Consider the following 13,430-nt stretch of genomic DNA (forward strand, 5'->3'; position numbering starts at 1 on the left):
TACTGTTTTTTTCTTTTGCTCCTCGTGCCTCGAGGCTGGGAGCGGGTGCCGAATTCTCACTTTTTGTAAGTGGACAGGTCAAGGCAGAAAATGCATTGACGGGAGCTTTAACCAAGCCCTCTCAAATTTCTGGAGCGTGAGGTGCTTATCGCAAAAAGACGATTGCTATCATCGCTAAAGAGTACAACTCGTCAACGCGTAGGATGTGCGCTCACGTTCGTCGTTACCCCGCTACCAGATGAGTGGCACCAGAAGAATTAAAATAGACTACAGTGCTCAAATGCACCCGTTATTTTCAAAGTAAATAGTCTTTTTTTGGCACACTTACTCGCAGCAATTTTGGTCTGTCTGTATGTCTGTCTGTCGGTCTGTGACTCAATTCAGCCACAGAGCCAAAGTAAAACAGAAACTGCGCAATAGTCTGGTACACCTACAGTCAAATCCAAACGTCTTAGTCCGGTATTAATGTTCATACTTGTCGACATTGTTGAACAAAAACAAGATATTACGGAAATAGAAGGCAGATAATCAATAGATGAGGCTATGTGCAGTGCTTCGTTATTAAAAAAATCATGGATGCATGGTTTTTGCGATAGCAAATAAAATGCTACATCAACTGTGCAAAACCGCCGATGATGATGATGATGATGATGATTGCTATTGGTTTCCCCATTGAAGCGGGGTTATGACATGTCATCTTACCAAAAACGCCTCCTGGTGTTGCCCGCGCTACCTGGCGGCATTTAAAAATATCAAACGTCAACAACAACAAAAGGATCTACTAGATAGGTTTCACGTTCCCCTTGGAATGCTCGCGAAGTAGGGCAACGTGGTTGTATAAATGCTATAGTAGGGTTTCTCGATTCACGCGAGTCTCCGGCATACGGCAGCACTGGCACCGGGGCACACGATTTGGAGCAGTGGTACGCGGTAAATTTAAATTCTCTTGAGCAAAGCTCTCTCGCGTTATCTTGGGAGAAACGAGACGGGAGAGGAACAACATGACAGGTGAACGCAAAAAGAGAAGGGACACATTTACTTTCGAGGGGCGCCAGTCGACTATAGCCTTCCCTTCACATTTGGAACGAAAGGAGCAGATACGCGGACTTTTTTTATTTCGGCTGTTTGTCGGACAACCTTCCCACTGCACGTGGCGTTTCGTAATCATTATGTGGCCTAAAGGGCGCCTAAAGTTTTTGAATTTACGTTACACTTTAAGACAAAATTGTTATAGGAGTTACTGGTTTAGGTTGAATTGCAATAAAGCTCGCGCGACCAGTGCGCTGCCATTATAAAAACGTTTTATTTCAGCGGCTAACAAACGATTCAAACCTGACTAAGGTACTTGTGGGATAGAAGGGTCACAGATGCACAAATGAATGACCAATATCTATGATAGATCATTTATGGATACGGCCATGGAAAAAGATTGCTCACCGCCAGTGGTTTCCGTTGAACTTGCAGAGCCTTCTGCCCCAGCGGTATCATGCTCCGCGCTTGTCTGAACTGACGCCTCCTTCGGTGGTGGTCCACTATAACATAAAAAGTTAAATCCGCATAATCTAGGCCTCTAGGGGGCAGAAAGTCGCTAGTGGGCTAGCCACGATAGAAACGTACGAAACAAACGAATACGATAACTTATGTGACTTTTGTTTGTCTTATTAGGGGTTAAAGTAGTTGTACATGATATGAAAAACAAAGAATTATATAAAAAAGCAAACACACATCACAAAACCCCCAACATTTGCCGGACTTAAGAATTTCCTAAACAAGCGTTGTTTTGGAACCATGCGCACTAACAGCGTTTCAGCGTTCCCCACAAAATAAGGCTAGCGTCATTGCATACCAATTTATTGAAGAAAGTTCAATGAATATATCTTCAGATAAACTTTCACAGCCTTATTCGGAACAGGCAACCCGGAACAGAAAAACTAAAAGAACAAAAGTGCATCTGTCCTCCAGAAACTTTATTTCAAAACAGACAACAATGATGTATTGTGCTGAGTTATCGGGAAGGCTATCAAGCGACCAGTTCAGGAAGAAACGAAGGCATCATTCCTGGATTGCTAATCACTGAGCATTGCTACATTTTAGACCACTTCCAGGTGCTTGTATATGCCACGTTTTGGCGAAAAGCATTTCACTTAGAACGCGAAGCCTCCTATGCTTCACCGATGGCTTCGATGACCGAGTAAAACGTACAGAATATTGATGATGATGATTATGATGATAATAAGCAAAGGCACATCCTGAACCTCGAGAAAAAGTATTCCCGTGGTGGGAATTGAAGCTGGATACTCGGCGTTATTAAGCCGTTGTCTGTCCCATTGCGCCAATGTGATACGTTTCAATCAGTCTGAATTTTGGACTTTCACTGGTCGAAGTTTCATTGGAGAAACCATGCGTTATTGCCATCTTTCTATAAGAAAAAGGCTTCGATTTTCTACGGAAAAGTTGAACGTCCGCGGGTTGTTTGGAAACTGATTTCGCTTGGCGAATATGTTGACCATGCCTGTGTGGGTACCTGCAATGTAATCTTTTGACTCAAGCTTACTGTGCACGTTCGGAGACGAGCTGCATTTATTGGATAAGATTTTGCCGCGCCATGCATACGGATCCCTAAAAGGTCTAAATTATTTTGGAGTGCTCCGCAGCTGTCAAGGTTTGTATTTTCAAAGCAACTTCGGATATTTGGGTCTGCAACTTGTTTTCAGAGGGCACGAAAAAAAAAACGCAGAGACACGTACAGCAGAGATGTAAGTATGGGTACTGTTCGGCTCTGTTTCGAATGATATGTTGGGGCTATTTCGCACAACAACTTTGAGTTTGACACCAAGCAAGAAAACAACCTGCGGCGTGTATCATTCAGTACACATGGCTCCAAGAAAGATTAACGCATTCGGTGCAAGTTTGAGTTTATCAGAGCATCAGTGCTTTAGATCAAAACATCAGGTTTACTAAAGTCATACTATAAATATTTCTGGTGGGGTGCCGATCGAATTTCACCGCGTGCGCTGAACGCTGGGCTGGCCATCGTTTTGAAGGAGCATGCGTGCCATGCGCGTGATAAATTTGCGGTCTTTGTTTTCTGTAGTTGATCTTTAAAAAAAGAACTTCAATAACATGTGGATGTTTTTAGCAACTCCGAAAAATGCAGACAAAGAAACAATCTAATTAACTGCCAAATGGTCTAAGCGTACAAATGGTTTATGTATGTAAGTATACACACACACACACACACACACACACACACACACACACACACACACACACACACACACACACACATATATATATATATATATATATATAGAGAGAGAGAGAGAGAGAGGTAAAGGAGAGAGCCGTATAACAAGCGTACGTGAGGCGGATGGAATGTCAATTGACTGTGTAATGTTGTTCTAACAAAACGTTTTTTTTTCACTTTGGTGTTTCTTGGGAAACATATCGACATTCAGGAAACAAATAGTGGCATTCAACAAAACATGCTTCTCTACATAGCGTAACAAATATTTGTCCGCACCTTTTTGGATCGATCTCAAATTTACCACTTGCGTTAGTCATAATTGACTACAAATAATGTGAGACTTGGATTAGTAGAGAAAACGTAAATTGCCGGAGTTGACATCTAGCCTAAGTAAAATTGAAAGAGTTTCCACAACGGGCAAATAATTGCAATAGGTGCACGCTCAGTACTGCCTAACTTAAACTGTGCGTACCACACAGCCTCGCATGCACCCCGCTATCAAAGATGGGTTTGAAACTACGTCGCTTCGTATTTTCCTTCTTTGCAAACCGACGAATACTACCGCGACAACAATGACTGCGTAATTTCAGTGTCTTCATCAGTCAGGCGACGTGAATGAGAATGAGAAACTCCGCTAAAGACATCTTACCGGAACCCGATAGCGCCCAATATTCATCGTTACCTCAAAACACAAAAGACGCTTGGGGAGGTTCTGGTAATATAAACGAAGCTGCGCCTGCAAAATTATTTTTTTTCGCAATAGGTCTATAATAAATAAGCAGAAGTATTATACTGCAACTGTGTTGAAACTGAAGACCCTTCAGACAAAGTCTTTGAAAGGAACTTCTTCCGCGATTTAATGTTCGGGGTTTCATAATTCGGAATTTTTTCTGGGTAACTTGTGCGTGTGCCTGTTTATGTGGAAATTGGCTGTGAAATGTCTGTGGCCACAATTATGGCCAAGTATTCAAGAAAGAACTGAAGGAGAATTTTACTTGCCGTGTTTTAGGAGCCCACTTCAGTAGCGTTCGGACCACTGGAATGGTGGCAGCAATATTCAGCGGATTAAGTCCTTGTGCGTTCTTTAGCTTTAGTGAACTGCCACTGCTGATGAAGAAGCAAGCCACTGCAAGAGAGCTGTCGATTTCTTCATGCCGCAGGTTTTCTAGTTCAGTTGCAATCTGTTCAGAAAAGGTGAGGATTAGCCCATGAGAGATCCGTGGATGTTCTACTCAATAAAATAAATTGGGTGGATGAAATTAAAAATTATACACAATCGATTTGATTTTAGTTGTGTACAATTTTGATGTCTGCTTGTATAGCTAACGTCCTGTTCGAAAATATAGAAGAGCTGATTTCATGGGAGGTATGACTTAGATGGAAATGTTGGCTAGGAGTTGTTTTGCTTGAGGTGTAATGTTTTCAATACCGAAATTAAATATGAAAAGCTGCCATCGTTATTCGGTAATAAAATATAAACGGTCTTTCATCGTGGTCAGGAGCTGGTTGTACTAATTGAGAGCAGCCAAAGTTCGACACAATGTGATTTATTAGAGTCTACGCGAGTTCTAAAATTTTGCAAGCTTTTTAAAATGCATAGTAACGAGCATTAATGAATGTATCTTGCTTTTAAACTCGCAAATGGGATAGAGAGATTCGCATGGCTGATGACTGATTTCAACATCGAAGTAGTTTGTTTTGTTTGGGATGGGGGGGTGCGGGAGTCGGCAGTTGTATTAAGTGCGAATGCACTTTATAAGCGACCCTGAATTCCGGTGACCGCCGTCCGTCCACATAGCAACAGCTTCGGGTGCGCGCGCTGCTCGTCTTCCTTGGCAACGGGAGGAGATGGGCGACATGGCACATACCCACGTGGGGGATTGGCCAGGAATCTCCTCGTCTTCCTTGGCAACGGGGGGAGATGGGCGCGCGCTGCCTGGCCGCTGACATGGCACATACCCACGTGGGGGATTGGCCAGGAATCGGGCGTGACAAGGGCTAATGCACCCGCTTAAGGGAGTACTGACACGAAATTTCAAAGCTGAGATCCGCTCTAGCAATCAAGTACAACGACAACACAAATAGGTGTCTGTGCATGGCACATACCCACGTGGGGGATTGGCCAGGAATCGGGCGTGAGAAGGGCTAATGCACCCGCTTAAAGGAGTACTGACACGAAATTTCAAAGCTAAGATCCGCTCTAGCAATCAAGTACAACGACAACACAAATAGGTGTCTGTGAATAAATGCATCTTTCTTTCTTTGTAGTTGTGTGTGTGTGTGTGATCTCTCTTTCGCGAACGTTACCGAACCGCGCAAATTCAACTCCTGCATTCGCACTTTCACATTCTTCCCCTCGGGGAAATGCGGGGAAATTTTTTATGCTGTCGAAATACCGAGAGCAGCCGAAAGCGATGTAAATATTATTTACTCATTTCTTCGATAAACTCGAAGACCAGACCACTGCCCGCATAAAATAATTTCGCGAAATATTACACCCAAGTATGTGTGCAGTTGATTTCAATCAACACCTTATAAATTGAAGAACTGGCAATGGATAACACCCTGATAATAAATAAAATATACTAATTGTAATAGTAATAGAAATAGACTAATGAAATATACATGGTAATAAATGGTAAAATACTGGTAGAAAATGAAAGCTTTCAACAAAACGGAGGCCGCCGGTAGCGTTGCAAAATTTCTATTTAGTCTGAAAGAATGAGCGACACAGCCACTTTTTTTATTGGAGTACTGTACCTCTTTCAGTTTTGGCGCTTTTGTGGAACTTAATTTCGAAGCCTTGACGGCCAGCCGGCTCATCAAGCTGATGTGGAGAGGTGTGTTGCCGTTAGCGTCCTGCTTGTTGACATCAGCACCGGCTGCGACGAGGAGCTCAGTTATCTCGCAGTGGTTTCTGGTCACAGAGATGTGGAGAGGCGCATTGCCGTCAGCATCCTTTTTGTTTAAATCAGCGCCAGCTGCGACGAGGAGCTCAGTTATCTCGCAGTGGTTTCTGGTCACGGAGATGTGGAGAGGCGCATTGCCGTCAGCATCCTTTTTGTTTAAATCAGCGCCAGCTTCGATGAGGACCTCAACAAACTTGCGATGGCCGCCCTCCACGGCGATCGAGAGGGCTGTCTTCAACTCTTTACCACCCACAGTGTCAACTGGGGTAAAGCCCTAGAAATATGGTTGTTTTGGAAAAGGGAAATTATACGACAGATCATGTTTAAATGTCGGAGTTTTTTAAATGACCCTTTCATTCTCCAAAAAATAAAAGCTGTTGAGGATACAAAAAACATCCTTGTAAGACGTACAGGTATAATTTTCTGGAATAAAGGTTTGACATGCATTAGAAAAATGAAAGCTAGGGGAATAATGTCTCCCGTAATAGATTTAGCGATTATTATTCAAAACGCAATGCAACTTTTGCCGCTCACGAACATTTCGAGAAAATGAAATAATGCCTTCTCAAAATGTTGGTGTTTTAGTCTTGAATTCTTGTTTTAAGAACCTAGTTATTGGCAGTCCCTAGAATGGTTGCGGAAAATCATTAATCCTCGACAAATATTCGGTCAGGACAAAAAATAAACTTCAGCCTAATCGTTGACCTTTCTACAAAATTGGATTAGCAGTTGCAGGTTAATGTGAATAATAATACCGTTTTATAGCTTAGCTGTGTTATCCAAATTTTTGCAGTTTTAAATATCAGTAGAGACCGGAACTATCAGCAAAATGCCCTTTTTTTAATCACGCCTAGGTAATATATAAGCATGAACTAAGGAAGGGAATCAACTAAGGGAATCAATGGATTATTGTGCCTCTAGTGCCTATTTTAACTGCATGGCCTACTATATGGCCTTTTTAAGGCCTATTTACACTGTATAAGCCTATATGTGATTTTAGCGCACACAAATGTGTGTTTTTGTTTTGTTATATTTGCCTTTTATGGTTTTTCAAGTCGATGGTCTCCAAGGACTGTTTTCGCTTCAGAAGAACCCGACCGGGTGTTTGTCGCACCCCCTTTGCAAAAGAAAAACATGAGCAATGCGAAACAAGCTGGGAAACGCGAACTGCACAAGCCGCCGCCACCTTGACCTCTTCGCATCGGCTGAGCTGCCAGAGCCCTGTGCACAACGACACCGCAGTCAACCTCACCGACCACCCCTCTTGTTTACACCTGTTCTTTTGTTCTATGCTCTTCTGACGCACTGTGCCCACGGACCAACTTCGGAAACTTTTGTCCATGTGCCCTATCCATTTCTAGCGCAATAAAAAACAAAAAAATGAAAAAAATGAGCGCGACACAGCCGCGCACATACCACGCAATGACAAGGACGCCTCCTAGGGGAAAACCTAGTGCAAACGTTACACAATAACGTTTTAGGTGACGCCACGAACACATGCGCAGACATCAGCGGATCACGGCAACACTGCAGGATGGAAAGATGCAGAAGGTGTTGGACGAAGGAACAAGAGACGTAGTTTTAGGAATTAATAACTTGGCCCTTTTGAAGTACTGTATTCGTGCCAGCCATCATTGGCAGTGCCGGATAACCTTGACGGGCACTTTAAAACTAGGCATGAGGGAATTAGTTGCTAAGAATGCTGCGTGCTGTACAACATTGATAAACGTTACAGTGCATTATTCCTGAATGGTGTCATTTACACAGCTTCCCTAGTCATCCGCTTCGGCAGAACAGAATTGGTCAGTAATTTGTGCGGAACTATTGCACCTGCATTACTATTCGGTATTCATCAGCGCTGTGAAAAGTGGAGGAGGCCGTTCTGCTCCGTCAACGAAAAAATACCTGCAGTTAACATCGTTCTTTGGTCTGCAGTTGTGTCTTCAAACAGCAGTTACCTATTGTGCCTCTTCCACCACAGCACGTTGTTACCTGTTAAAAAACTAGGCTATGGGTGGAAAACTACTACAAATACCTTCGTCGGTGGTACTAACAGCATTGCATACGACAAAGTTGTCACAGCCGAAATTATTTCACCACGCTACGCTTGAACATTACTTGGCACATTCGTGTGCTCATTTGACACTCATAGCAGAAAACATTTCCGCAGCTCAGAGCTTGGGCGCAGCTGTGACTAAGAATGATGACTTCATTTTGAAGGTCTGCGACAGATCGGCCACTATCCCCGACGGACGGGTTGCTGATAGAGCCATTCCTGCCTGACAATCTCCAATTCTGTCTGACATTGAATTCCCAGATTCCCTGTGCTAAAAGAACTGCCGAAGGTTCTGACCCCGAAACATTCTGATATACCAGAAGTAATATTCATATCATAGAGCGTCCTAAAGTATACGTACGATCCCCTAACTTTAGGTGAAGGACGATTGGTCTCTTTTTGCACATAGTTACCCACCGAAATGAGGTACAACTTCAAGCCGCAAATCGTTGAGATGGGTCTGGCTTCTCATGGCTTTTAAGCTGTTATTTCGTTGTCAAAATCGCTCGGAATTTAACCTAAATCTATTGAAATAGCAACTCTTGTGTGGCTAATTTTCACCTAAAACTAAAACTGCTTTCCCACACCACAAGACTTGTACGCTGTTTTGTTGTAAATTTGTTGTAAAATATGCTGCTGAAGTAAATACGAATTGATCATGGTGAAAGCACCGCATAAAAGACGAAGGTAGAGAAGGGAAAACACAAACATGGCGCTGTGTTTTCCCTTGTCTGTCTTCGTATTTTATGCGCTGCTTTCACCATGAACATTCACCAACTGGCCTAGTTCGCCGCGAGGACGAATTGAGCCTATATGTGCCTAAACGACAGTAATTTGTGCCTATAAATGTATAAATGGCACTTTTCAGTGCCCGTTATAGGCGCCTAAAACCGTAGTTTCGTTCCTAAAGTTGCGGTCTCGACTAATCACATCAAAGTTTCGGATGCTTTCGGTGTCTTTGAAGCACGAGAGGATCCATAGCACGCGTTTAACTCGGTATTAGCCCAAAACGACGAGGAGTAGCAAAAAGTGTAGGAGAGATTCTATTGATTGATTGTAGGGTTTGACGCGCCGGCGCTACACAGGCGATGAGGCACGCCGTGGTGGAGGGCTCCATATTAATTTTGACCTCCTGGGGATCTTCACCGTCCGCCACAATCTCGAAAATATGGGCGTTCTCACCCATATGTTTGATTCCCACCGCCGTCGGGAATCGAACCCGCGTCCTTGTTGTCGGCAGCTCAACTCCATATCCACTGAGCCACCGCGTCATGTACGCGTAGGAGAGGGATTGAAGCTATTCTAACCCCTTCGGGAACACAGGGCTGCAGCGAAGCCGCGCGTCTCAGGCGTTCAATTATATACGAATGCTTTCGCATTCAGAACCCTCCACAGAACCCAGGTATCGTCGGAGCATGGGTTAGTTGCGATGACGCTGCTCATGTTTTCGTACACGATGGTGTCAATGTGGATGAATCGTGGCCGAATCTGGAATGGTTTGTGTGTTCCGCAATGTACCCATTTGCCTGGTAATGCCACACCGATGCTATCAAACCGACCACTTAGCGGCATACGTGCATCGATTTCACGTTATCCGCGAATGTGTCTGCAGGAAGTGGCGAAAGCCACCGTGGCCGTTTTTACGAAAAGTGCCAGTGACCTTTCACCTACCCTGGTCTACTACGTGGGAAACAAAGAATGGCTCTGAATTCTTGAAAAAAAATGTTCGGGCCCGTATTAGCGTCACGAATGACGACCTCGTGAAAATATTTCAGTCATTAGCACTTCGATGGAGCAATTATTGTTAACGATGCTTTGAAGGCCTTGAGGCGCTTTTAAGTACACAGGTTTTATCCACACAAAATTAGCAAATGCATGGGGGCATTCTGTGAACGGAGTACCTGTTCAAGTAGCATTTGAGCAATATGATGCCGCCCATTCATTGCTTCACGATGCAAGAGAGCCATGTCATTTTTGTCCTTGGTGTTTATAAGGGCTGACAGCTGTTCAGAATATCGTCCTGCAGCCCTGAAAAAAGAAAGCGATGAAAAACACGTACGTGAAGTAGTTTTATGCTAATAAGTTAAAAACTGAGATCGATTGTCGTGCAAAGTGAAGGGCGTGCAATCAAAATACATTCGAACCCACATGAATTCGTACGCGTTAAAGGGACACTAAATTAGGCTGAATGAAATTTTGTTTTACCTAAAAGACCATACGTTCCCTAGCTCTCTCGGCTTTTGTTCGACGAGCAACGATGCGGTATTTGCTGAGAAACGGGTAAATAAAGAGGCGTTTATCTCACCACCTTCCTTTCATTTTGTCGTGACGTACCCATCGCGTCATAAAATAAGAGCGAAGCCCCGGTGCGGTCTAATGGATTGATAGTAGCGTTTAACGCACCGACACAACGCGGGCGATGAGCGTGCCGTAATGGAGGGCTCCGCATTAATTTTTACCACCTGGGGATCTTTAACGTGCGCCGAAATCTCAAATACGGCGCTTTCGCTTTTGGCTACGGTTGATAATAACTTGTTGCCGAAATAAAAGTGGTCCAAAAGCGCGCGCTGCCCCTCAGTCTTTTGAAAACTCTACCACACGCCTTGTGTTACAGCCATGAAATTAGACCTATAGCCTTATCAGATATAGAAGCAAATTATTTAGCCACTCAGCCTTTCAGCAATTGAACAAGAAACTTTTATTTTCTGAAATCAGTGATTGTACTCGCCGTTTTACGTTTCGGCAAAAATTAATCGCCAATAAAACACTGAACGTCTCGTCGTGTCATTCCAAGCATTTTAGCATTTTAGCCCCAGTATACCTGTTGGTTGAAACCACCTTTTTCAGTCCGTTATCGTCCCTATACTGTCAGACGATATTGTCGCGAAGTCACAGATGACGACACTTCCCCTACGTTAGCAGTTTAGTGGAGCAAACTTATTCTCCTCAGCTCACTAGAATGGATGCACAAACTTTAAATAAGCAGTCAAGAAGGTGACGTGAAATGTCTGTTTTCGATCTCTGGAAGTGCTAAAGATGTTTGCCAACAACATTGATTTCTTACTGTAAAATGGTTTCTTACCTCATTTCTACGCAATGCCTTCGTAAATAAGAGTGATTCGGTACCTTTTAGCAAGGTTTACTGGTAAGGCGCGGCTTATCAACGCGTCTAATTGACGTTGTTCATGGCACCGGAATTGCCAGGCCTGTCTAGAAACGGAACATCGCGTAGCCCTGCACGTGGCTGCTGCTCTGCCCATCCGAGTTCAAGTCCCATTCAAATCGCAATAGGCCTTCATTTATACTTTATTTGCTCTGACGGTGACCGCTATTTTCTGGTTCCATTTGCCTTGCCGCCGACAACTACCATTTTCGCGTTTGAGGAAATGTCTAAGGCTTCCGCCTCAATAACTGTGTCGGGGTTTTATACACAAGTGCGCAATGATGATTTTCAATTGATTTGAAAAAAAAAACATTAAAATGCCTGCCTTTTTTTACGCCTCTCAAAATTTCGTGAACTTTTAATCTGTAGCCAGTAACATCGCGTACGCGTGAAAGATAAGAAAAGACGCTTGCATCCCCCAGATGGCTTACTGTTTACTTTTTGTTGATGCAGGTGTTGTTCTCAATGCAGGGCCCCGAAAAGTGAAACACTCAGCGATCCACCTTGCAGCTCAAATAGGCAAGGGATGTGGATTGCTCTTCCGCCCAGCCAAAATTGCTAGGGTTGAAGAAGGGGGACGGACTACTGACGCCAAGGATTCTACCCATGGATGAGAGGAAGGTTAGGAGAGGCCCTGGCAGCCACCGGCGTAATGGGGGTAGTGGAGAGATGGTAACCTGACTTTCTTACGCTCTCGGGAGTTCGCTGGGCGGCCTTCGCAATGGCGAGGACGGCCGGCACACCGGGGCACTGCGTCACGACGCAGCTCTGCCGATATATAAGGATGTACTGGCGCAGACGGCGCAGATGACAATGAAGCGAGTGAAAGCGGAGGAGGTGGCGAGTGTGGGCGATATACAAGTAAAAAATGAGGCTGCCTAAAATGGCATTTCCGCCGGCTTCACTACAGCTGACTTCAGGGTTTCTCCTAAGCTTTTCTTTCCACTATGATTCAGGCCATCATCACATGACAGGAACCGATGATTATTTTCATCTCGCAAAACACTGCAGCAGATTACGCGACGTCAATGAGAAGTTACCCCCGCAAAAAATGAACACAAGGACACGAAAAAATTATGCAGCATGCGGCCGTGGCCCAAATTTTCATAACTTTAGTTTTGAACTGTTTCTTTGTTGAAAAATCTAACTCGTTTTATCAAGTTTTTTCCTAATTTGTCTGTTCTCAGTTTATGTCGGCCATCTTTTTGCTCGGTGCCCGATACCTTTAAGAATGAAATCCTGGGGACGCCACTCGCCATCACCTTTTATATTTCCGCGACATGTTCATATAAAAAAAACCATCGGCTTCAAACTTTATGAGGTGACAGTGACTTTCCTTTTTCATGAGATGATTGCTACTAAACTTTCTACACCGGTCACGTATAAGTGTTTTCGCTTCCAGGTTTCCCTAACATTCGTGTTCCCCGCAACAAAGCTGAAGCTGACCGAAAAAGAGTACCATCATCGCAACGGCTTGATGTAGGCCGGTTAGTACAACATGATCAAAGGTTTTAAGACGCAAGAAAAAAGCGGGCACTAGAAGAAAACGAGCAAGACAAACGAAGCGTCACAATGAAGAAGGCCCCGCTCTGCACAAACAAGCATGGGAAGAAGTACACTGAGTGTAAAAAGAATGCAATGTATGAAGTACCAATGAGTTGCTCGAAAGTTTACACCTGGCAGACCGGTCGCTGTTTTAATGAACGAGCGCGTAAGCACAATTTGGCAGTGAAAAACACAGCTGGAGGGCACATACCCGACCGCTGTACGCAATGCAATTGTGTACGAAGGTTGGAGCAGAGAAGATTTCTGCGCAGGGCTAGAGATGAGCTTGAAAGTAAAATTATCGAAGCGTTTTTAATCACAAAAGCTGGCGAACAGTGCATATGCAAACCACCTGTTGCCCTTTCGCGCAGAGATTGAATTCCTAAAAAGCGGACAACAGCACAATGGGTGACGTCGTTGGAATAACGTATAATCGTGTTTTTTCTTTAATAATATTTATTTTGGAAGTGGCCCTTTGTTTGTCTTGCTCGTTGGCTTCTAGTGTCCGCA

The 13,430-nt window shown here is 43.9% G+C and overlaps 1 protein-coding gene across 8 annotated transcripts in view; it reads right to left on the minus strand.

The window, feature by feature from the left end:
• Positions 1 to 13,430, minus strand: part of LOC144175627 (E3 ubiquitin-protein ligase MIB2-like) — a 279,842-nt gene that overhangs the window by 13,243 nt on the left and 253,169 nt on the right. For 4 of the 8 annotated variants that reach the window (XM_077704679.1, XM_077704677.1, XM_077704678.1 and 1 more), the window contains 4 exons: positions 10,114 to 10,240; positions 6,008 to 6,430; positions 4,247 to 4,428; positions 1,438 to 1,532 (listed from right to left, as the gene is read on the minus strand). In XM_077704679.1, the coding sequence (XP_077560805.1) occupies positions 1,438 to 1,532; positions 4,247 to 4,428; positions 6,008 to 6,430; positions 10,114 to 10,240 (827 nt within the window). Of the gene's footprint in view, positions 1 to 1,437; positions 1,533 to 4,246; positions 4,429 to 6,007; positions 6,431 to 10,113; positions 10,241 to 13,430 lie in introns of those variants that run through there. The other 4 variants (XM_077704681.1, XM_077704684.1, XM_077704683.1 and 1 more) reach the window with 4 other exon arrangements.

The sequence above is a fragment of the Haemaphysalis longicornis genome, unplaced genomic scaffold (genome assembly GCF_048455015.1).
Source record: "Haemaphysalis longicornis isolate Haplotype H1 unplaced genomic scaffold, Haemaphysalis longicornis Haplotype H1 scaffold_3, whole genome shotgun sequence".
NCBI classification, from domain to species: domain Eukaryota; kingdom Metazoa; phylum Arthropoda; class Arachnida; order Ixodida; family Ixodidae; genus Haemaphysalis; species Haemaphysalis longicornis.